Source organism: Periplaneta americana, chromosome 1 (assembly GCF_040183065.1).
Source record: "Periplaneta americana isolate PAMFEO1 chromosome 1, P.americana_PAMFEO1_priV1, whole genome shotgun sequence".
Classification (NCBI taxonomy): Eukaryota; Metazoa; Arthropoda; class Insecta; order Blattodea; family Blattidae; genus Periplaneta; species Periplaneta americana.
This window is the reverse complement of record NC_091117.1, coordinates 3,572,337-3,597,500: the sequence shown is the minus strand read 5'-3', so window position 1 is coordinate 3,597,500 and position 25,164 is coordinate 3,572,337. Positions and strand designations below refer to the sequence as shown.

General features: G+C 36.4%; 1 protein-coding gene across 2 annotated transcripts in view; it reads left to right on the top strand.

The window, feature by feature from the left end:
* Positions 1-25,164, top strand: part of Akt (Akt kinase) — a 118,177-nt gene that overhangs the window by 43,167 nt on the left and 49,846 nt on the right. For both annotated transcript variants that reach the window (XM_069825537.1, XM_069825455.1), the window contains exon 2: positions 14,401-14,485. In XM_069825537.1, coding sequence (XP_069681638.1) covers positions 14,401-14,485 — 85 coding nt within the window. The remainder of the gene's footprint in view (positions 1-14,400; positions 14,486-25,164) is intronic.

Here is a 25,164-nt window from a genome sequence, read left to right as displayed (position 1 = left end):
AGTGTAATTGTTAAAGTGATCCATGTTTTGTTCTGCTTAACTTGAGCTAACAAGAGTCGCGTCAGCAACCAATCAACTATCTCTGTTGGTAGATGCACGCGCGTAATCCTGTAGCCTACTGGGACAAAGTAGAGTCACTAGTCATTATTGTTACTGTGAGAATATGCCGTGAAAATTTTGTTTAATTATATCTATTATTGTCTGAGATAATACATATTAAATGTTGAAAAATGTAAAATAAACAAACTACGGATATTCAACGGAAAAGTTTGAGCACGCTGGTAGCGCAGCGGCTATTTAAAAATAACGTAAAAGCAGTTATTTTCTTCCTAACGACCTTGAAATTTGGCTCATATTAAGTCAGTAGTATGAAGTATTTTTAGGCCAAAAAAAAAAATGTTAATTTTGATAAACATTTGGTTATTCCTGTAGGTCCTTCCCCTTAAAAATAATAAAGTTTTATTTATTTAATTGTTTATTTAACCTGGCCATCAGGCCTTCTCTTCCCCTCTACCAGGGGATTACAACTACAGGGACATAATTTTATTTTTACTTCAATTTTTATTGTACCTGAGTTTTTTAATGTACTTCACTCCCACCCCTTTAACTAATGAAGTTCAAACTGTCCTTCACACAGACTGAAGACCGCATATAGTAAACAGCACTGAGTTAGTGAGTATAGTACGTTCCAGAAATATGTTCGCGTTTTCCAGTGACGAAAGAGCTTTCAATATTGAATCACATTTTCGGACAGGTACTGTCCGTTTGCCTACATCGCATCCCGATTTTCCCCACCTGCTTCTGCTCGCCCCTCTGTAAAAGCTGGGCTGTCTTAGCTCTTTTCTGAAAACATTAATTTCTGTTAGAAATTGGACGTTTACGTAATATTATACAACTGTTTAAAATAACTTAAATAAAAGGGCCTCGTTAAGTAATTAACTGTCACGTGATTTCCCCCTTTCTACGATCCTGCGGCATAACCACTTGGACGGACAGTAGATAGCATGTCTGAGTAATTTTATCTGTGCGGGTCGGGCAGAAGTGAAGATTGAATTTACATTACGTAAGGCACTCTTTTGTAGAGTAGGTACAGAATTATTTCAACATGAGTTACTAGTACGAAGGACGAAACTGGTAATTGGAATTAGATGCAATAGTCTATAGTGCGATAATATGCACAAAAGAACTGAAGCCTGTATCGAAATGAACGGCCACCATTTTCAAAAATGTGTTTAAATATTCATATTATGATTATTTTTCAATTTAACTTCTTTCTCTATATTGTACGCTAATGTGTTGTAGACAGTATAATATACACTGCATAATGAATACGTTCGCATGGATAGCTCAGTTCGTGAGTAAAAACACTTATTGTTAATACAGTACTGTATTTTGATTAAACAAAAGCCTAATGAAAATTATCGAAATCAAAATCGCGATATTTCCTAGTTTACGTAAATGGATGAACTAATTTTCTTCCCTCCTATATCTAGTAGTGATTTGTTTGTGTTTTACGACAGTATCATCGAACTACAGTCATGGAAGGGGGTAGCAAACTGTGTTTCCGGTTCTTTAAGGGTATAGCCAGGTTAATATTAAAAATGTTAGTAAAAATAAAATGATGGCTCTGTACAATATTAAGAATACAATTACAATTTTAATTACAATTAATATTAAATTTACAAATACAATAAAAATCAAAGTACTAAAAGAATAACTCATTAATAAAAGCTAGACAGTTTATTGTAAAAGTAAAGAAGAGAGAAGCATTTCTTTTATTGACTAAGTACAAATAAAACCTACTCTACGCAGTAAGAAAATATTTAATAAGTTTGCTTTTGGACGCTACTAAATTCCGACAGTCTCTGATGTCACTGGGTAGGGTATTCCACAAGCGCGAGAGCGAGATTGTGTATGATGATGAATACGATGATGTCTTATGTGTTGGTATGGCTAGTATGCGGCTATTTTGCGTGCGTGTGAAGAGATTATGATATGATGACAGGTAACTGAAACGGGAGGCAAGGTAGGTAGGTGTAGAGGTGTGGAGGACTTGGAAAAGGAGAACAAGAGAATGAAAATTTCTACGTTCGTTAAGCCGTAGCCAGTTTAGAGTTTGGAAGGATGGGGTAATGTGGTCAGCGCGACGGACATCGCAGACGAAGCGAACACAAGAATTATGAACACGTTGTAATTTTTGTGACTGGTTGACATTGAAGTTGCATAATTCCTTGTGAAATAATGCCTCAGATTCTCTGCATGGGCTACACGGACTCCCGAGGGTACGCGGACCATCATTGGGAACCACTGTGTAAGGGTAACTGAAATTATGAAGGGAAAACGGTTTCCCCGTGGGAAACATACCCCAAGAACACTCATTTTCCTCCACAAGTACCACTTGTATTTTTCGGGACTTGAACTAGGGCCTCCAGCGTGGGAAGCTGATGTTTTATCCGTTCTGTCTGAATCCAATATCGGCGGTGGATGGAATTCTGCCTGGAGTGAAAGCTCTCAGCAAACAGAGTGTTGCAGCTGGCCGTTTCAATTAAAGATGAGTGGCGTGTTGCATGAGTCAGACCATCGCGTCTACGAGGGATTCCCTATGATCGCTTTTTTCTCTGTAAGCTGCCGTTTTAACCAATAATCCACGAAAATACGAGTATGGCCCTCATTTACGGACCTTATTCTTGAAGCAGGTTTCAGTCAAAAAATTCGTAAGTATGTGAGATCGACTGCGAATCAGTGATGAATTTAGGGGGAGGCTCTGGGGGAAATTTCCCACCCCCCGGATTCCAGGATGTTTCCCTCAGAGATTTAAGACTTTCTTTGTAACAAGAAAAATATAATTTGTGCGAGATCGTGCGTATTTGCTTGGTTTCTGCACAAAACCAATCCGCGGAAAGTCTAAAATTGCACATTCAGTATTCCCAACCTAACACACATAACAATTTCCCTCTTCTTACCGCTTAAGTGACATATTGATTTTACTGCTTTAGGCTTTTAACATATTATTTTTAGAGACGTTCAATATAGTAATAATTATAAATTGGAAACTTACCACTGCAATTTCACCTAAATTGCACTGTTAATTATTGTTTTTAAATATTTGCAAAAATTAAGTAAACTCTACAACTCCACTAAAGTTACTGCATTCGTGATGCAAGTAACATTAAGGAAGCCGTGAAAAATCAACAAGATTCCAGACTCATCATAGACTGGGGTGGGAAAAAGACAGACGTATATCACGGCCTGCTGGACTATAGTAAACACAGAAAACATTTTAAAGCAACAATGTTGAAGGTAGATATTTTTGTTTTGCAAATTTGCCGTCATTGAACGGAAACCAAGATGATGATTTCATTGCAACTAATTAGAAATTCCTCTTTCAGGTATGTAATAAACAATCTCCGCACAAAATAATGTACGATACACGAGCGGTATGTTTTCTTTCAATTCTCGGAAGTTAAAAAAGCTCAACTACGTTTCGCTTTTTCAAACTGTTCCTCGAACATGAAAACTTCAACATACCGCTCTTGTAACGCATATTACTATTACCTAGCCTATACAATATTATGACGTGAATATGTTAGGAGAAAATCCACAAACGATTAGGGAAAACACGGGAATTTACTTGAAACAAGTAAGGCAGCGTTTCTCAAACTATGGTCCGCGGACCACCTGTGGCCCTCGAGGTCTGTCCTTGTGGACCTTCAATAAAGACAGGAGAAAAAATAAAATTCAAAAGAATTGCGTATCACACTATAGCTTAAAATCTCAGAGTTTGGAAATGACACATGGCAATCGAATTTCACTTTTTCTCCCAGTACTGACATTTTATGAAATTTATCACCCTACCGTCTAGCGACTCCCCACTCTACTCTCAGCAACAAAAGAGGGATTTAAAGCACTATATACGTGGTGTTTCTTGACATCTTTTCCCTGCACATCTGGCGCCGCACCTGTAACCCAGCCACTCACCACCCGAATTCATAACAGATGACCAAAGTACCGAATCTTAATTCGATTTTAAAATATAAATATAGGCCTATTGGTATTAAAATATGTTACAAAATAATAAATTTGCTTTCGAAGGGAACAAAAGTAAGGTGGTCAGCGGAACTGTTCTGACTTTAAAAAGTGGTCCCCACTTCAGAAAAGTTTGAGAAACGCTGAAGTAAGGAGATAGGTTTGGGAAGTAAACCTCGAAGAAAGAAAGTACCGGTATATGATTATGTCTCGTGACCAGAATATTGTACGAAATGGAAATATAAAAATTGTAAATTTATCCTTTGAAAAAGTGGAAAATTTCAAATATCTTGGAGCAACAGTAACAAATATAAATGACACTCTAGAGGAAATCAAACGCAGAATAAATATGGGAAATGCCTGTTGTTATTCGGTTCAGAAGCTTTTGTCATCTAGTCTGCTCTTGAAAAAGCTGAAAGTTAGAATTTATAAAACAGTTATATTACCGGTTGTTGTTTATGGTTGTGAAATTTGGACTCTCACTTTGAGAGAGGAATAGAGGTTAAGGGTGTTTGGGAATAAGGTGCTTAGAAAAATATTTGGGGCTAAGAGGGATGAAGTTACAGGAGAATGGAGAAAGTTACACAACGCAGAACTGCACGCATTGTATTCTTCACCTGACATAATTAGGAACATTAAATCCAGACGTTTGAGATGGACAGGGCATGTAGCACGTATGGGAAAATCTAGAAATGCATATAGAGTTAGTTGGGAGACCGGAGGGAAAAAGGCCTTTGGGGAGGCCAAGGCGTAGATGGGATGGATTTGAGGGAGGTGAGATAAGATGGTAGAGACTGGATTAATCTTGCACAGGATAGGGACCGATGACGGGCTTACGTGAGGACGGCAATGAATCTCCAGTTTCCTTGAAAACCATAAGTAAGTAATAGGCCTAAACGAATGAAAGCTCACTTCTTTAATTGACCCTATATTTCTATGCCCTTTTTATGTAGACTGCATTTTTTGTTAGATGAGATCAGAATTGTTTCTTTTACTTTTGATTCCACCCTCCTCCCCGATATAGTATACTCCCCCTCCCCCGGAGAAAAAGGTGTTAATTAACATTGCTTATGGACGTTATTTGTGAGGCATTTTTTTTTCCGAAAAGTTTGTAAGACTGCGAATGGGTATGCAGATAATTCTAATTTTAAAAAAATGCATCGATTTGAACCATATTACTGTAAGTCAACCAAATTTTGGTTTACCGAGAAAAGAAGAACCCACTTTTATCGCTGTACTGTCACATAATGTTCGCAAAAACATTACTAACCTAAATCTGTAAGCAGCTGTCACTATGGAAACAGCGACGTCAGCTCCATTCATAATGTGGACCTTCAATTGTCTCCACTAAGAAGTCTTATCACAAATTATGTAGGGCTAGCTGATCAGACATGGGCGTGCTCTACAGTCAGCTGATAGCGTCGCGCGATTCACACGTGTGCGGCCAGGCACATTGAGCGCTAGACATTACTGCGCTAGAGGAAAATGTTGACACATCTGTTGTGAACGACGTTTGGCGCATGGAAACTAGATAAAAACATGCCAGTCATAAAGTGATTATTATTTTTAGTGATATGTGAAATGAATAACGATAAAATTCTATTTTCAGACCAAAATACACGAAAAAAACATATTGTACCAACAAGGAAAAAAAATGTCCAAACGATATGCATTGTCAGGAGAAATTTGTTGTTTGACGAAACTGTGCCAGTATTCATTGATAAAGTTGTTGTCACATAAATTAAGCCGTTCCTGTTTTTATAATATTTCATAGTTTGTGGCAATTAAATAACCAATAAAAGCGCCAACTTTGTGTGGTACTTAATGTAATAATAATAATGTTTCATGTATTCAATAAAAATAAAAAAGACATTGCTGCATAGATGACACTCAAAAGAAACAAGTCAGTGCATTTGAAAATAACTAAGAAAACAAAGAAGAAGTGCGCCTTTGCGTATGATCTGAGAGTCTTATGCAACCTCATGAAAATAGGAGATTTAATGAAGTTGTGTCAATATGGATTGACACACAACCAAATAGATCACATCTTGATAGATAAACGGAGACATACTAGTATAGTAATATTCGAACTTTCAGAGGTGCAGACTGTAATTCTGGCCATTATTTGGTGATTGGAGAATTAAGAGAAAGATTATCAGTAGCCAAGCGAGTAGAGCAACAAGTTAATATTACTAAATTCAATATTTTGAAATTAAAGGACGAGGAAGCTAAGCAAAATTATCAGGTCGAAATTTCGAATAGGTTTGCCACTTTAGAAAGTTCCGACGAAGTTGAGAAAGAATTAGATGTTAATAGCGTGTGAGAAAATATCAGAGATAGTATCAAACTTGCAGCTGAGCAGAGCATAGGTTATTATGAAACTAAGAAAAAGAAACCGTGGTTTGATGAAGATTGTTGCATGGTAGTAGAAAGAAGGAAACAGGCAAAATTGAAATTCTTACAGGATCCAGTTGAGGAGAAGAGAGATAATTATTTCAATGAAAGACGGGAAGCAAGTCGTACACTTAGGAATAAAAAGAGAGGTTACTTGAAGGAAAAACTGAATGAGGTAGAAACAAATAGTAAGAATAAAAACTTTCGAGATTTATATAAGGGTATAAAGGAATTTAAGAACGGATATCAGCCAAGGGTAAACGTGATCAAGGATGAGAATGGTGACTTGCTTGCAGACTCTCCATCAATCCTAAACTGATGGAAAAACTATTTTGTGCAACTACTAAATGTACATAGGCCAAATAGAAATGATCGGGACGAAATTGAAATACAAACTGCTGAGCCATTTATACCCGAACCCGCGCTTTCAGAAGTCGAAATTGCGATAGAAAATCTGAAAAAGTACAAGTCTCCAGGTATCGATCAAATTCCAGCAGAATTAATACAAGAGGGTGGAAGTGCATTATATAGCGAAATTTATAAACTTGTACTTGCTATTTGGGAAAAGGAAATTGTACCAGAACAATGGAAGGAGTCCATAATTGTACCTATTTTTAAAAAGGGGGACAAAACCAACTGTGGTAACTTTCGAGGAATATCACTTTTGTTGACGTCGTACAAAATTTTGTTTCTTTTGAGAAGATTAACTCCGTACGTAGATGAAATTATTGGGAATCATCAGTGCGGTTTTCGGCATAATAGATCGAGTAAGCATATTGATCAGATACTTTGTATTCGACAGATAATGGAGAAAAAATGGTAGTACATCAGTTATTCATAGATTTCAAAAAGGCATTTGACTCGGTTAAGAGGGAAGTATTATATGATATTCTTATTGAATTTGGTATTCCCAAGAAACTAGTTCGATTAATTAAAATGTGTCTCGGTGAAACATACAGCAGAGTCCGTATAGGTCAGTTTCTATCTGATGCTTTTCCAATTCACTGCTGGCTAAAGCAGGGAGATGCACTATCACCTTTACTTTTTAACTTCGCGCTAGAATATGCCATTAGGAAAGTTCAGGATAACAGGCAGGGTTTGGAATTGAATGGGTTACATCAGCTTCTTGTCTATGCAGATGACGTGAATATGTTAGGAGAAAATACACAAACGATTAGGGAAAACACGGAAATTTTACTTGAAGCAAGTAGAGCGATCGGTTTGGAAGTAAATCCCGAAAAAACAAAGTATATGATTATGTCTCGTGACCAGAATATTGTACGAAATGGAAATATAAAAATTGGAGATTTATCCTTCGAAGAGGTGGAGAAATTCAAATATCTTGGAGCAACAGTAACAAATATAAATGACACTCGGGAGGAAATTAAACGCAGAATAAATATGGGAAATGCGTGTTATTATTCGGTTGAGAATCTCTTATCATCCAGTCTGCTGTTCAAAAATCTGAAAGTTAGAATTTATAAAACAGTTATATTCCCGGTTCTTCTGTATGGTTGTGAAACTTGGACTCACTCTGAGAGAGGAACATAGGTTAAGGGTGTTTGAGAATAAGGTGCTTAGGAAAATATTTGGGGCTAAGCGGGATGAAGTTACAGGAGAATGGAGAAAGTTACACAACACAGAACTGCACGCATTGTATTCTTCACCTGACATAATTAGGAACATTAAATCCAGACGTTTGAGATGGGCAGGGCATGTAGCACGTATGGGCGAATCCAGAAATGCATATAGAGTGTTAGTTGGGAGACCGGAGGGAAAAAGACCTTTAGGGAGGCCGAGACATTGATGGGAAGATAATATTAAAATGGATTTGAGGGAGGTGGGGTATGATGATAGAGACTGGATTAATCTTGCTCAGGATAGGGACCGATGGCGGGCTTATGTGAGGGCGGCAATGAACCTCCGGGTTCCTTAAAAGCCATTTGTAAGTAAGTAAGAAAGTGTCAATATCCATTGATACATAAATTAAATCATTGGTAACAAAAATTCTGCGCCGGCACATAGAATACGTTACCGGGTTTCGGGAATGAAACTAGAGTTGTGTTGGTTTGAATGTTTTATTTAAATGTTGTTTTGTTGTTCAGTCAACTGTCCGAAGAAAGGTCTGAACCTCGTGATACCATAAGGCATCACATGAGGCAACTAAGCTAGGAGATAATGGAGTAGGTTGGCCGGTTTCTTTCCCCCTCCATTACATACATCGCCGACTAGCTACATATTATACTAGTCAGACTTCAGATGCATACAAACAATTATTCTTCCTCTGACATATATCGTCAAGTGAGATGTGCTGCCTGATAATAGATGTACATAACAGCCAGGACCTTAGATGCTCGCTCCTGAAATACAGCAACAAATGACATATCACATTTTGTTCTGGAACCACAGATTTTCTCTTCTAGGTTTCACTCAAATTGTATCGTACTTGTATATATCACTTTAGTATTGTAGAACTCGCTATTACAAATCAAACGAGTGGTCGTACAGGTCTGTAGCTGCTCTCTATGCCGAGATATTACTGAGAGAGGTCGCGTGGTAATCTAATTTTATACGCAACTTCGGCACCCACATGTTCGTAGCGAGAGTATTTGGCGTCGTCGCACAAGTTCATTGTTTCATGGCGTAACTGGTAACATTAGCACTTTGTTTTGGCACAGTGTTTTTGCAGTAGGTACCTGTATGAAATTCTGTCAATTTTTGTTTCACCCATGATCAGGGCCGGATTTAGATACAGTGCCGCTCCTAGGCAGTGCCAAAATTTGCCGCCTCCAACTCCCACAAACAATTTATGAGTAGCTATTATACAGGTCATGTTTAATTTAAATTAGTTTTAAATGAAATGTTACAATTCAGAAAACAATAAATTACTGGAATCAAAATACATGCATCTTACTTGTGAATTATAAAGATTTCCTTCGCACTTTCTTCACAGAGAAAGCATTGATGACGTCATCAAAGTCGATCTGACGAAGCACATCAGACTCGATGCAAAGAAACGTATTCAAACTTATTCACTGTTGAAACAAAATTGATTTGTGAAAGACAGCCTAAGATTTATTGTTACGGATTGGTTTTGTTGATGGTATAATTATTACGAGTAGCCTATTTCTTACATCGATAGAAAGTATAATAGTACATTATGCAACGAGCCTATAATGGTAGTAATTAAGACGCGAGTATGTTTATGAAACGAGCGCAAGCGAGTTTCATAATTTTCATACGAGCGTCTTAATTACCATTATAGGCAAGTTTCATACTACTTTTTATGCTCGACCATATTTCTAACTTTAAATTATTCATAAGTATTCATGTTATTCTTATCTGACTGGGAAGCGGAACTGACCTTGTGCAATATCTCGTAAATTGTGAGATGTGCGCAGACGCGAAAGTATTGATTTTTTTCGAGAAACAAATGTCATTGATCTTGAGATAATCTAGAGAGTAAAATAAAAATTAATCTTGATATAACCTTGAAATTGATTTAGACATTGAAAAACGAGATGACAAATTGAATTTATTTGAATATTATTTACAATTAACGCTAATTATTATAGTGACAGAACATAACCTTCTGCGACAGTATTGGATTTCCAGCCTCCGTGACGTTTCGCTAGTTGTCTTTCGATTGCATATCCGAGAATAATCGATACTTGCGCTTTCATATTGCTACAATGGTGTCTTCTGATTGGTGGAACACCTGAACTTTAATGAATAGGTGTACTTTAATGAGGTGTATTAAAGGGCTGCTGCCAGGTGTATAATTATTACATTTCGGCATGGTCGAGCATAAAGTAAATTGAAAGATTAACTCTCTTTGCAGAATAAACCTTTCATATCGAATTATATAGTGTACATGCTGGAAAGTTACTATATAGCCTATATTGGTAATGTAATTGACGGTTGAATAATCAATACTTCATCTTGAATCTTGCGTACACTACTTTTAACACTTAAATATAAATGATTGATTAAATGGCAAACTTACTAGTGTTAATTATATAAGCACGTGTGGCTTACAGCTGTTTCGGTGTATGCTGTACACCATCATCAGACACACTAAAACACACCCTAATCAAATTTTCAACACACAGATCAATTTCAGAACACACACTATTTGATTCCACTTTTCAACACACAAACGCACCCCTACAACAGGCAGCGATGTCGAAATGACGCCGTGATCTAGTAAGGTCTGATGATGGTGTACAGTATACAGGAAACAGCTGTAAGCCACACGTGCTTATATAATTAACACTAGTAAGTTTGCCATTTAATCAATCAATAATCAATACTTTTTGAATGCAACCCAAATGTTATATTTAACTATTATCCTATGATGCCCATTCTAGAGATCCTTGATTTCATTTATGATCAATAGAAGTAATAAAAATATTGTTCATATTATAATTCTCGATGTATATATAATATCATAGTGATCAATAAGAAACACAGATCCAATTTGATTTTTAACATTGCATTCCTGTTAATACAAACAGTTAAATTCAAGCAGTTTCATACTATAATAACCTGATCGGTATCACAATATAATTATGTAGCTGCACACTTTCCTTTTACTCTCGCCGCGACCTCGACAATGCGACTCCAGACTTCCACAAGGTGTTCAAGCCCAACTTCAGAAAAGATTTACCAACAAGTTTTAAAAACAAATTTTACTGTAAAATGAAAATGGGGAAAAAGGAAATAAAAAAAAGGAAGAGAGGGAGAGAAAAAATGTCGCCCCCCCCCCCTGTTCAGAAAAGATTTACCAACAAGTTTTAAAAACAATTTTACTGCAAAATGAAAATGGAAAAAAAAGGAAGGGATGGAGAGAAAAAATTCCGCCCCCCCCCCTGTTCAGAAAAGATTCACCAAGAAGTTTTAAAATCAAATTTTACTGCAAAATGAGAATGGAAAAAAAGGAAGAGAGGGATAGAAAAAATGCCGCCCCCCTGTTAAGAAAAGATTTACCAACAAGTTTTAAAAACAAATTTTACTGTAAAATGAAAATGAAAAAAAAAAAAGAAAGAGAGTGAGAGAAAAAATGCCGCCCCCCTGTTCAGAAAAGATTTACCAACTAGTTTTAAAAACAAATTTTACTGTAAAATGAAAATGAAAAAAAAAAAAGAAGAAGAGAGTGAGAGAAAAAGTTCCGCCCCCCTGTTCAGAATAGATTTACCAACAAGTGTTTTAAAAGGAAATTTTACTGTAAAATGAAAATGGAAAAACAACGAAGAGAGGGAGAGAAAAAATGCCGCCCCCCCTGTTCAGGAAAGATTTACCAACAAGAAATTTTATTGTAAAATGAAAGTGGAGAAAAAGGAAATAAAAAAAGGAAGAGAGGGAGAGAAAAAATGCCGCCCCCCTGGAAATTGCCGCCCTAGGCAACTACCTAGGTTGCCTAGGCCTAAACCCGGCACTGCCCTTGATCCAGAAACGTGTGCCCATACTCTCTGCGGGGAAAGACGTATTTTACACCGCATCCAGGTAATCAGCCCAAGCGGGTATCAAACCCACGTCTGAATGTAACTCCGGATGAGTAGGCATCCGCGACCTCCGCCTGAGCTACGCCGGCGACTTGGTACTATTTTCTTCACTAGATTTATGATATCTTCTGATTGCTGAATGATAATACAATATTATTATCAGGGAAAGGATTTATATGTAAATACATATTTACTTATTAAGCTAATATAATTTATATTTTGCATTATCTTTATGTTTCACAATGTGTAGGGTTGAAAAATCCTACTTTTATTTTCCATATTTTTCCATATTTTAGAGTTTAGTACATATTTTCGTTAATTTCCATATATTTTCCATATTTCATATAAAACAGTCCATATTATATTAGGTTTAACAATAAAACAAAACAAAATTCCATTAACTTTTAAAAATACATTTCAACAATAGAGATTTAAACACATGTTCAGTAATCCCTTTAACATCAGAGTTATTTGAAAATTAGCAGTCCTATCAACAATGGGAAAGTAAGTTACAAAACTGTATTAATTTAATTTAAAATTTTTAACAGACTTCAGTTGTGCAGCTCAACAGTTAAATGCCAGTCAGAGTACACATAGGTTCAGTTTTGTAAATCATACTATAAAGACGGTAAATATGCCAAAAGTACGTCATTCAGTCAATTTAAAATCAAAACTAACAAGTTACATTTCAGAATTTAAAGAAGATGGTTTATCAACTGACAATAAAATATTATTTTGTAATTTGTGTCAGTGTGCAGTATCATCTACACAAAAGTTCCTGGTGCAACAACACATTACAACTAGTAAACATCAGGCCAACAAACAACTAAATTCCAAGCAGAGACAATTGTTTTTAACACAACCAACAACATCGAATGTAAGATCTGAGTTTAACATCGACCTGTGCCGTTCTCTCATCTCTGCTGATATTCCTCTCTACAAACTAAAGAATAAGGTCTTCAGGGAATTCCTTGAAAAATATACTCAACATACAATCCCGGATGAGTCAACACTTAGGAAGACGTATGCTCCATCCATCTACGATGAGACAATACAGAAGATAAGAGATGAAATTAAAGATAGTTCAATTTGGGTTTCCATTGATGAGACTCCCGACAAAGAAGGTAGACTTGTTGGTAATGTAGTTATCGGTTTGTTAAGTGAACAATATTCTGAACGAATTCTTTTACATTGTGATGTTCTAGAAAAGTGCAATAACAAAACTATAGTTAAACTGTTCAACGAAGCTATGGGTATCCTGTGGCCAAAGGGTATTATGTACGATAATGTGTTATTCTTTATTAGCGATGCTGCCCCTTATATGGTCAAAGCTGGACAAGCATTATCTATTGTATATCCTAAATTGACTCATTTTACTTGTGTGGCGCATGCATTTCATCGTGTGGCAGAAGTGGTCAGAGACAATTTCCCTAAAGTAGATTTGTTGATTTCATCAGTGAAAAAAGTATTTCTCAAAGCTCCCAGTAGAGTTAACGTGTTGAAAGAAATGTACCCTGAAATTCCATTGCCACCAAAGCCAATTTTAACTAGATGGGGGTACATGGCTAGAAGCAGTTGAATATTATGCCGAACATATAGACTCTATTAACAATGTTCTCCTTGCATTGGACTCTGAAGATGCAGTCTCAATTGATACTGCGAAAACAGTTACCTGTGACATAAGTGTGAAGAATGACTTAGCTCACATTCAGCATACATTTTCATGCATCATAAAAACGCTCAAAAGTCTCCAAAATAGGCACCTTTCACTATCTGAAAGTTTTGAAATTATAAATAGTACTGTGGAACAACTGAATCGTGGTAGAGGTAAAGTTGCAGATGCAGTAAGAGCTAAGGTGGACACTGTACTTTCAAAAAACCCTGGATATGAAGAACTACAAAAGGTTGTTGCTGTGATGAGTGGTGAATCAACAGTGAAGATTAACTTGGACTTATCCCCAGCAGACATTGTGAAATTGAATTATGTACCAGTTACTTCTTGTGACGTCGAACGCTCTTTTAGTCAGTATAAATCTATCCTCAGAGACAATAGAAGAAGATTCACTTTTCAGCACTTGAAAGAAATGTTTGTAACCTATTGTTATGGTAACAGACAATAAAAATTGTGTTTTGTTGAAACTACATTGGAAGATAAGGTACGTCCATTATATTTTTTGTTTAGTTTGATTAAAATGTACCAATATTTAACGTACATAGTCATTTTTTTTATAATTTTAAGTCCATATTTAATTCCATATTTTGGTAAAAATCCATATTTAATTCCATATTTTGGTAAAAATAACTACATATATATTTACATATTTCATATATTTTTAGTCCATATAAATCCGTTCCCTGATTATTATGTTGGACGGTGTCTTCTCCCAGCACTCTAGCTCATAACGCCTACACATGGGGTTGCTTACTTTCATCCAGTGCAAGAGTGCAGCAATGACGTAACATGTATTTGTTGCAGATGGCGGAGGTGGCGGGAGGGCCCGGCAACGAGGGGGTCACACCGCCTGCCAACATCGTCAAGGAAGGTTGGCTCTTCAAAAGAGGTAAGCCCACAACGTAACATAAACGGTTGCGAAAAACTCATTACAGCGAGTTTACTTGTACTTGCTGTCGTTGGCAAAACAAGTCCGTGAATTGAGACGTAAACAATGTTAAGTGAGTAGGCCAACCTTCTGTGTTATGGCAGTTCCACGAACGTGCGTACAGTGAGTAATTGTGGAGGCTATATAGGGTGTCACAGAAGTGTCTGGCCCTCTGGTCAACCGGAATAATTCTGAATCTATGAGGATTATGTTACGAAAGTATCGGTCCATTTCTTTTATAAAAAATCGAAATGATTCTGAAAGTTTCCGAAGACTATACAGGGTGTTGTAAAAGTGTCTGTCCACTCTGATGAACCGGAATAATCCTGAAACTTCGGAGATTATGTTACGAAAGTATCGGTCCATTTTTTTAAATAAAAAATCCAAATGATTCTGAAATTTTGCAAAGACTATACAGAGTGTTGTAAAAGTGTCTGTTCACTCTGATAAACCGGAATAATCCTGAAACTGCGGAGATTATGTTACGAAAGTATCGGTCCATTTCTTTTATAAAAAATCGAAATGATTCTGAAATTTTCCTAAGACTATACAGGGTGTTGTAAAAGTGTCTGTCCACTCTGATGAACCGGAATACTCTTGAAACTTCGGAGATTATGTTACGAAAGTATCGGTCCATTTTTTTAAATAAAAAATCCAAATGATTCTGAAATTTTGCAAAGACTATACAGAGTGTTGTAAAAGTGTCTGTTCACTCTGATAAACCGGAATAATCCTAAAACTTCGGAGATTATGTTACGAAAGTATTGGTCCATTTTTTTTTATAAAAAATCGAAATGATTCTGACATTTGGCGAAGACTATACAGAGTGTTGTAAAAGTGTCTGTACACTCTGATGAACCGGAATAATCCTGAAACTTCGGAGATTATGTTACGAAAGTATTGGTCCATTTTTTTTTATAAAAAATCGAAATGATTCTGAAATTTGGCGAAGTCTATACAGAGTGTTGTGAAAGTGTCTGTCCACTCTGATAAACCGGAATAATTCTGAAACTTCGGAGATTATGTTACGAAAATATTGGTCCTTTTTTTTAAATAATTCTGGAATTATCCGAAGACTGTACAGGACGTTGTAAAAGTCTATACACTCTGATGAACCGGAGTAATCCTGAAACATTTCGGAGATCATGGAGAGGGTTACGAAAGTATCGGTTTAATTTTATATAAAAAAACCGATGTAATTCTGAACTTGTGTGGATATTATACACGTGTTATAAAAAAATAGGTCTGTTTGATGACGAGCCGAAATAGTTATTAAACTTTGCGTAGATGATACAGGATGTTACAAAATTGTCGGCCCATTTGTATGAAAAGCCCATGTAGTGAAGATACTTTTGGGATATTAGAGTGTTATAAAACATTGTTGATCCATTTTAGTGTGTCCATTTTGATGAAAGAAGAGAAATAGGGTTGGCTCTGAATCCATCCCGAAGTGCTACGGAAGCCTATGAATTTCTGTTGTAATTCTGTGATTTCGTATCAGATGTGTGTAGGGTGAAAGAAGGCATTATGCATTTTGTCCAATCATATGGGCCCATCACACTGTCTCCAGTTTTTGAAGTGGGGTCAATCGTTGTTCGAGCCTTTCTAACCAGGATTTTATTTATATTCGTCAGTGTCAAGTACCGTAAGAGGTTTGGAGATGGGTGGTTATTCGGGCCCCACTTACATTTATAAGATTTATTATGCTTCACTCTTGCGACATTGTGTACATCATTTCAAGAGTAGTTGTTTTGTTATGCTTGAAATACTGAAGGTCATTAGTATAATTGTTGTTTGTGGTGATAATGCCATTTTAATACATCAGGGTGTTATTATGCAACTAGCCATGTAAAATTTCATACTTCTCTTCTCCTAAGGTCTTGTCGCCCTTTGTTTAAAACAGTAAGTGAAGTTACAGCTCGTTTTCCCACCAAGAACACTTACCATTGCGTGTGAGCAGATCACAGGATCATAGTAGTCTACGACCGGAAGAATTACGCCCATGGAAAAAGTCTTTGAATCCATCCAGAATCGAACCCGTGACTTCCAGGATTCGAACGTCACGCCTTAACAGTGACGATACCGTGCGCCTCATTTATACACTTAAAAAAGCTTAAATAAATCAATCATGGATTGATCTTCGCTGGATTGAAGGAGTGCAATTTGGATTTGCTGAGATAAGCATCGTAGTAGGAGTAGCAGCAGAAGACGGCAGGCCGTTATTGGGTTGTCGCCATTCTCATCTTACTGTAGAAGGGTTTTGTAACTTCTGAGTTAATGAGATTAGAAGTTATTTTATGTTAGGCTGTACAAAATTGTCAACCAAATTCGGGCTCTTTTTAAATCCTGAATCTGTGTTGTAATGTTATAATTATCGCCAGAGATATATTTCAGATCTGGCAGGGCCAGGATACTATTTTTCGAGGACGGGCGGCGCCAGGGATTTTTTTTTATCTTCATATCGTCAAATTTTGCATTTATAAAAAGTCATATTTACGAAACATGGTAATTTGAGCATCAATAGAAATTTAAGGTTAGAAAAAATGTTAAAATGTTATGTTTTATTTAACGACGCTCGTAACTGCAGAGGTTATATCAGCGTCGCCGGATGTGCTGGAATTTTGTCCCGCAGGAGTTCTTTTATATGCCAGTAAATCTACTGACATGAGCCTGTCGCATTTAAGCACACTTAAATGCCATCGACCTGGCCCGGGATCGAACCCGCAACCTTGGGCATAGAAGGCCAGCGCTATAACAACTTGCCAAGCAGGTTGACTTTAAGGTTATATATATTACTGTTTGCAGATGATGTAATAGTATTAGCAGATTCTGAAAATGGCCTCCAACGTTCTGTTTTCCAATTACAACTCATTTCTGAGGAATACGGGATGGAAATTTCAGTTAATAAAACTAAAGTAATGGGATTCATCGGAAAAAATAATCTCTGCAGCAAAATTTGCCTTCATAATAATAATAATAATAATAATAATAATAATAATAATAATAATGCGTTTTTCGATTCCACGCTTGTAGAAATCGCGTGGTTTTGAGTTAAAGAAGTCAAACCATGTTTGGAGCGCATTTTCATCCGGATAGGAAGTTCCTTGAAGGTTGTTCGATAGAGAGCGGAAAAGGTGAAAATCTGAGGGCACAAGATCAGGTGAATAAGGTGGGTGCGGAATGACTTCCCAACCCAACTCCTAGATAGTGTTTTGTGTCAGGTTAGCAGAGTGCGGACGGGCGTTATCGTGGAGTAGCATCACTTCACGCAGTCTTGTTGATCGTTTTTCTTGGATTGCTGTGCAAGACGTCTCAGTTGGTGGCAATAAATGTCGCACGATGGTGGAATGGTCACAGTTCATCACATTTGCCAGTGCGCTGACGTGGATCATTGTGGATTAATGTGTTTAAAATGTCTTCATCAAATCCCGAACGTCTTCCTGAACGTGGATTGTCACTAATGTCAAAAGACCCTCCTTAAAATGAGAAAACGATTTTCTTGCCGTGCTCTCTCCGATAGCATTGTCACGTTGTGAGTTGGTTGAAATGTTTGGAGAAATTCGGGTTTTACTTTTTTTATTTTTTTATTTTATTTAGTCTTTATTTTTTATTTAGATCCCCATACACGACGCAAATGTTTCTGGCCGCCTCCGCTGCTTTCGCCTCTCTATTGAACTCAAAAAGAAGAATATGTCGGAAATGTTCCACTTTCTCCACTTGACACTCCATTTTCTAGCGTCCACGGCTTGACTCACTATCTGCAAAAATGAAAACTTTTATATGTGAAACTCAAGCACAACAATTGAACTTCAAATAAAAAATGACAATCGATAAATAAAGCCATAGCAACCGGAGTACCAACACGCGAAACAAAAACGCTACGAACTTAATAATTAGTAATTTATTTATTTAATCTGGCAGAGCTAAGGCCAGTAGGCCTTGTCTTCCGCCCAGCCAGACTCTTAATTTTAATTAAATACATTTGCTTACATAGTTATTACATTAATATCTAGATCATAAAACAACATGAAAGTAAATAATGAAAGTTGGATAAGTAATGTTAGTGTGACAATAATAAACATTGGTAAGAAATGGTTATAATAATAATAATAATAATAATAATAATAATAATAATAATAATAATAATGAGATAATTTAGATATTTATCTGTGATATATATAACCATTAAACATTGAGAAACCTGAAACAGCTATTATTGTTAACAAGAATTGTTAGAAAAATATCTCGTTAGGCTAGTCTTAAATTGGTTTGATGTCTGACAGTCCCTGACATTACTCGGTAGGGAATTCCAAAGTCGAGGAACAGCCACAGTGAAAGAAGATGAATATGAGGATGTTCGGTGGCAGGGAATGGATAATATTGATAATATTATGCTCCAACCCAATATAATGAAAGGCTAAAGAAAGAAGAAAGAATTTGAATACATGCTTTTTCCAATAGTAATCGTTAATTGAATAAAATGTACAATATTGTGGTAGTGGCATCCCATAAGAGTAAATTTAATGGGTGTACCTGATGCTGAGAAAATTGATTTTTATTTTGATGTTCCTCGTTGAATTGTTGAAACAATTGCGAATCATCAGCCACGATATCAAAGCGGCAATAATATGAAATCCACAATATATCAGTTATAGGTGGCTCTGAAATGCAACGGATTCTTACATTCAGTTAGTGAATTGGTATATGAGCGAATCGGTCATTGATCTGGTAGGCCTACCTTCATTAATAAATTGATGTGTAAATTTATATGAGTTTACCAAGGAAATCTGAGGTGTCTGTCGGTCCTCATTTACCCTATAATGTATTAAGGAACTGCAATGCAACCTTAACTACCGTTATGTTAACCAGTTTGCATACACCTCAGGCCATATCATTTCCCGATGAGCACAAATAAAAAAACAGAAATGCATACATTTCATGTTTATCATGCACCTGAAATCACAAACCTTACACTGTAATATATGTTTTGTAGTGTTTCTTTTCCCACGCCGTTGCGTCGTGGTTTAAGACATCATGAGCCTGGACTCGCGTTATGGAATGATCACTAGTTCGAGTCTTCGTGGGGAAAGAGTTTTCTCATGAAATTTCGGCCAGTATATGTGACCGGTGCCCACTCAATATCGTGATGAATTTGGAGAGGTAAGATAGGTAGCGAAATCCGGTTTCGAAAGCCAGCTATATCGGTTGGAGGGATCACCGTGCTGACCAGACATTACCGTGTACTGGTTGGATGATCGTTCACTTCTACTGAGGCATGTGGACGTGTTGCTAAAGAGACTATTATTATTATTATTATTATTATTATTATTATTATTATTATTATTATAGCCGTTTTCTCATATTCATGTTTCACATTATGTACGCCTACATAGTTTTATGCTCAAAGGCACGTCTTTCACTGCAAACCCAGCATTATCAAATTTTCCCTCTTTTCCGCCTTCCTCTTAATCTCCGCATAAGATCCTTATCTTAATGTTATCTTCTGATATCTTCTTCTGCTCTGAACTCTTCTCCCGTTCACCATTTCTTCCAGTGCATCCTTCAGTAGGCAGTTTCTTCTCAGCCAGTGACCCAACCAATTCCTTTTCCTCTTCCTGATCAGTTTCAGCACCATTCTTTCTTCACTTACTCTTTCCAACACAGCTTCATTTCTTTTTCTTTTTTTTTTTTTTTTTGTCCACACCTGTGGAGTAACGGTCAGCGCGTCTGGCTGCGAAACAAGGTGGCCCGGGTTCGAATCCCGGTTGGGGCAAGTTACCTGGTTGAGGTTTTTTCCGGGGTTTTCCCTCAACCCAATATGAGCAAATGCTGGGTAACTTTCGGTGCTGGACCCCGGACTCATTTCACCGGCATTATCACCTTCATTTCATTCAGACGCTAAATAACCTAAGATGTTGATACAGCGTCGTAAAATAACCCAATGAAATAAACTAAATTTCTTATTTTGTCTGTCCATTTCACACACTCCGGTCTTCTCCGTATCCACAGTTCAAATACTTCCAGTCATTTCTCTTCACTTCCTCGTAATGCCCATGTTTCTGCACCCGTGCAATACCACACTCCACACAAAACACTTCTCTAGTCTTTTCTTTAGTTATTTTTCCAGAGGTCCGCAGAAGATGCCCCATGTGTCACATGTATTCCCAGTAGCTGACACTTCTCAATGTGGGATTGTTTTAATTTTCGAGAGGTGTCCACTGTTGAGAAGTTTCACTGTATTTGAAGTGTTGCATTGAGAAACAACGGTGCACACTTGGTTAGAGTCACTGACTTGGCCCTTCGTGAATCATATTAGTGTCCCGTGGTATGCGATTCGAGGTTTTGGGAGGAGCTTATTAACAGTTCCCTTTCTCTTGTGAGTTTTAAGTCCTTCCAACCAGATAATTATGCAGGTAAACAGGGTGTCCAATTTATCTTGCTTCCCCAAAATATTTTTCCTTAGGCGCGAAATGAAAAATTGTTTCGGTGCAATGGGGAATTAATACTGTTTAGTATATCTTGTTGTAACCTTGTTCATTAAGTATTTTTTAAACGACACCATATAACCTTCAGTAAATGAATCATTCAGCCATAACTCTACTCTACTCACCTCCCAAAAGAAGGCTTACAGAGAATTCTATCGCCCTTGGCCGGCTTTGAACCCGATAACCTGTATTTTGAATGATATTTTAATATACATCTTGATTACACAACTTTTAACACTGTATCACTTCGGAATATGTATGGTAAGAATTTCCTGTGTTAAATTCTATCGTACCTCGTTTACATGTTTCGGCCTATTTATGGGCCATCTTCAGAACTGGTCGTTGTTGGTCTTGGCGCCACTTGTTCTGTTTCCTGTGAGGGTGTGTTCCTGTGGTATAGTGTAGAGTCAAAGAGTGTGTTTTTTGAAGTTGAGTTGTGTGTTGAGAATTTCGTTGGGGTGTGTTTTTGTGTGTCTGTACATTTCATATTCTGGTGTGTTTAGTTTCTGGCTTTTTGGTTGGATGTGTAGTATTTCCATGTCTGTGTTGATGTCTCTGTAGGTGTGGTTGGCATTTGTGATGTGTTCTGCATATGTGGAGGTGTTTTGTAATTTTGTTATGGCTGTGATGTGTTCTTTGTAACGTGTTTGAAACGATCTGCCTGTCTGTCCTATGTAGAAGTTGTTGCAGGTGTTACATTTGAGTTTGTATTTTAATTGAAGATGGTATGTGTATTTGTTTGTATGTATAATGCTTAGGTTTTAATAATGAAGTCATTCTTTTTTTATACACTTTGATTATGTAATGTGGACTTTGCATCACTCATAACAATTTTGTAAACACATTCACTACGCAACGAGTTAGGTAATGATACTTCTATTACGCAACTAGTTAGATAATCATCAAACAATTTTTGACATCTGTTTCAATAGGAGTCTGTGAATGTACTCTTTTGGAAAGATACTAGCCTTCTTAGCCTGATAGCCTTTATCTTTTCGTTTCAAAAACGCATAAAACTGCATGTACTCATTTATGTCCACCTCCTTCTTAAAAAATAATGTACTCTGTACCATCGAATAGTGTCCACACCTGTGGAGTAGCGGTCAGCGCGTCTGGCCGCGAAACCAGGTGGCCCGGGTCCGATTCCTGGTCGGGGCAAGTTACCTGGTTGAGGTTTTTTCCGGGGTTTTCCCCCAACCCAATATGAGCAAATGCTGGGTAACTTTCGGTGTTGGACCCCGGATTCATTTCACCGGCATTATCACCTTAATCTCATTCAGACGCTAAATAACCTAAGCTGTTGATAAAGCGTCGTAAAATAACCTACTAAACTAAAAAAAAATAAAAACCATCGAATAGTGAGTCCACAAAGAACTCGGCTTTTCGCATGCAGCTTTACCTTCTCCGACACACATTCTACATTTTTCTTGGCACACCAATCTTCCGATTTTTTTATATTCCATTTCATATCTTACGCGGGATTTCGATGGCACTAAATATTCAATATCTGAATCCTCGTTTAAACTCATTTCAACAATGTATGTTTATTTCTCCTAGTACTGCTGTTCTTTTGTTACAAACAAAAACCTATCGTGTTCAAAACTAATGATACAAACATAAACGAATCGCCTTTTCCAGAAAAAAAAAATAATCGTCTCTGCAGAAAAGACATGTTCAAACCTGATAAAAATAATAAATTACTTTTATTAAAACATTAATTTTGTGCCGTACTAGTCCATAATTCAATTTCTCCATTTATGTAATACAATCCGTTGTACCTTTGCGAGCCTAAAAAACTTTTATAGATCCTAGGGCCAAAAAATATGTTTATTTGCTTATATTTATTTAATTGGCAAGAACTTACCTTCAGCTTGTTTAGCTTTAATAACAACTACAGAAGGAATTTCGGTTTCAACAGATCATGACATCATTTCCAACATAACAGAACGTTCTTTATTAAATTCAGAGACTGGTAACTTAACAACAAAGAAATAATAGCATCGTGCATGGCCTCCCTCAACGAATAATTTTTATTCTACGTATTCTTTTTTTTTCTAGTATAGGTACACAGTCCCTAGATACCAAAACAAAACACACTAAACAAGACATTGCCTACAAACACAAAGCGAATTTCCAACTTAAAACTCTTATAAAAAAAAGAGTAATTTATTAAATTACAGACTAGTGTCCCACAAAATAATGTATGAATCTTTGGCGAAATTTCATGTTTAAACCTCAGGCCACTTGCATCCTCGGGCCAGAGGTCCTCGGCAGCAACCCGTAGCCCTCGCTGTGAACATTTTCATTTCGCCGTTGATACATAAATTACTATTTTATCAAAGTGAACAAAACGTTGTACGATATACTTACCGTAACTTCATATTACAATACTCGACTGGTTGGTTATCAAACTTGTATTGTAATATGAAACGTTACGACACTGATATCGTAAATAATTATTATGTTGCTTTATTAATATACTAAATAATTTAAATACAGATTTTGTTGCTATGAGTAGTAGCCACCCCGTCTGGCAGTCACGATGAAGTGGTCCTCAACGCTCGCAGTGTTGAGGGTTGCGCTCACCTTCACCCAGAGCTGCCCGTCGTCTGTGAGCATTCCTGTTGTTTTACTGCTCCTATTACGTTATTTACGGTTTCTTATCCTCCCCTCACTGTCTGGAATTCGCGACTCCGCGTTGCCAAATTTCTGTCTGGTCAATACACGCTGAGTGTGGCCGCTGCCAACCGTCACGCTTTGTCCCCAGCCGGCTTCCCGCTCCTGTCTGTTGTATCGCCACTTTCGCGTGACGACTACCGCTGCACGGACACCACGACGTTTGTTATTATTATTATTATTATTATTATTATTATTATTATTATTATTCCGAGCACAATGGAGTATAGGTTAACATTCGCGCCCTATATTCGGGAGATCTGACATAGCGTCCTACCCAATCCTAACGAACACTTCACTACCACTTCTCACAATACGACGACAATGTATTGCGACAGACCCGCCACCTATCCATGTGCCGACAAACCTGCTGTCTAGCGAGCACAACGGAGAACCACGATATTATGCATAGGCCCTGAATAATAATAATAATAATAATAATAATAATAATAATAATAATAATAATAATAATAATAGGCTTAATAGTAAATAAATAATAATAACAATAACAAAAATTTATTTTTATCTATATTGCTATTATTAAATTATTATAGATCAGCACATTAGTATAATAATAATAATAATAATAATAATAATAATAATAATAATAATAATAATACCTGTAACGATAATAATAATAGGCTTAATAGTAATAATAAATAAGTAAATAATAATAATAATAACAAAAATTATTTTTATTTATTTATTTATGTGCTGGCCAACGACCAATAATTGTTATGGATCAGCACATTAGTATGATGATGATGATGATAATAATAATAATAGGCTTAATAGTAATAATCAATAAATAATAACAATAACAACAAAAATGTATTTTTATTTATTTATTGATATTTGTGTGCTGGTCAACGACCGTTGGCCAATAATTATTAAATTATTGTAGATCAGCACATTAGTATAGGGGAGAGTCGGGTAGTATCGGACATCGGGTAATATCGGACAGTGCGTTTCTTTCATCTACCACCATATGGTAGTACCTGAATGACATGGTTATGTTTCTCCATGCGATATCACAGAAACGTAACCATGTCAATCAGGTACTATCATCATGTAGTAGATGAAAGAAACTCACTGTCCGATACTACCCGACTCTCCCCTAACAATAATAATAATAATAATAATAATAATAATAATAATAATAATAATAATAATAGGCTTAATAGTAATAAATGAAACAACAAAAATTTATTTTTATTTATTTATTGATATTTGTGTGCTGGTCAACGGACGTTGACCAATAATTATTAAATTATTATAGATCAGCACATTAGTATAATAATAATGATAATAATAATAATAATAATAATAATAATAATATCTGTAACAATAATAATAATGACAACAAAAATTTATTTTTATTTATTTATGTGCTGGCCAACGACTAATAATTATTATAGATCAGCACATTAGTATAATAATAATAATAATAATAATAATAATAATAATAATAATAATAAT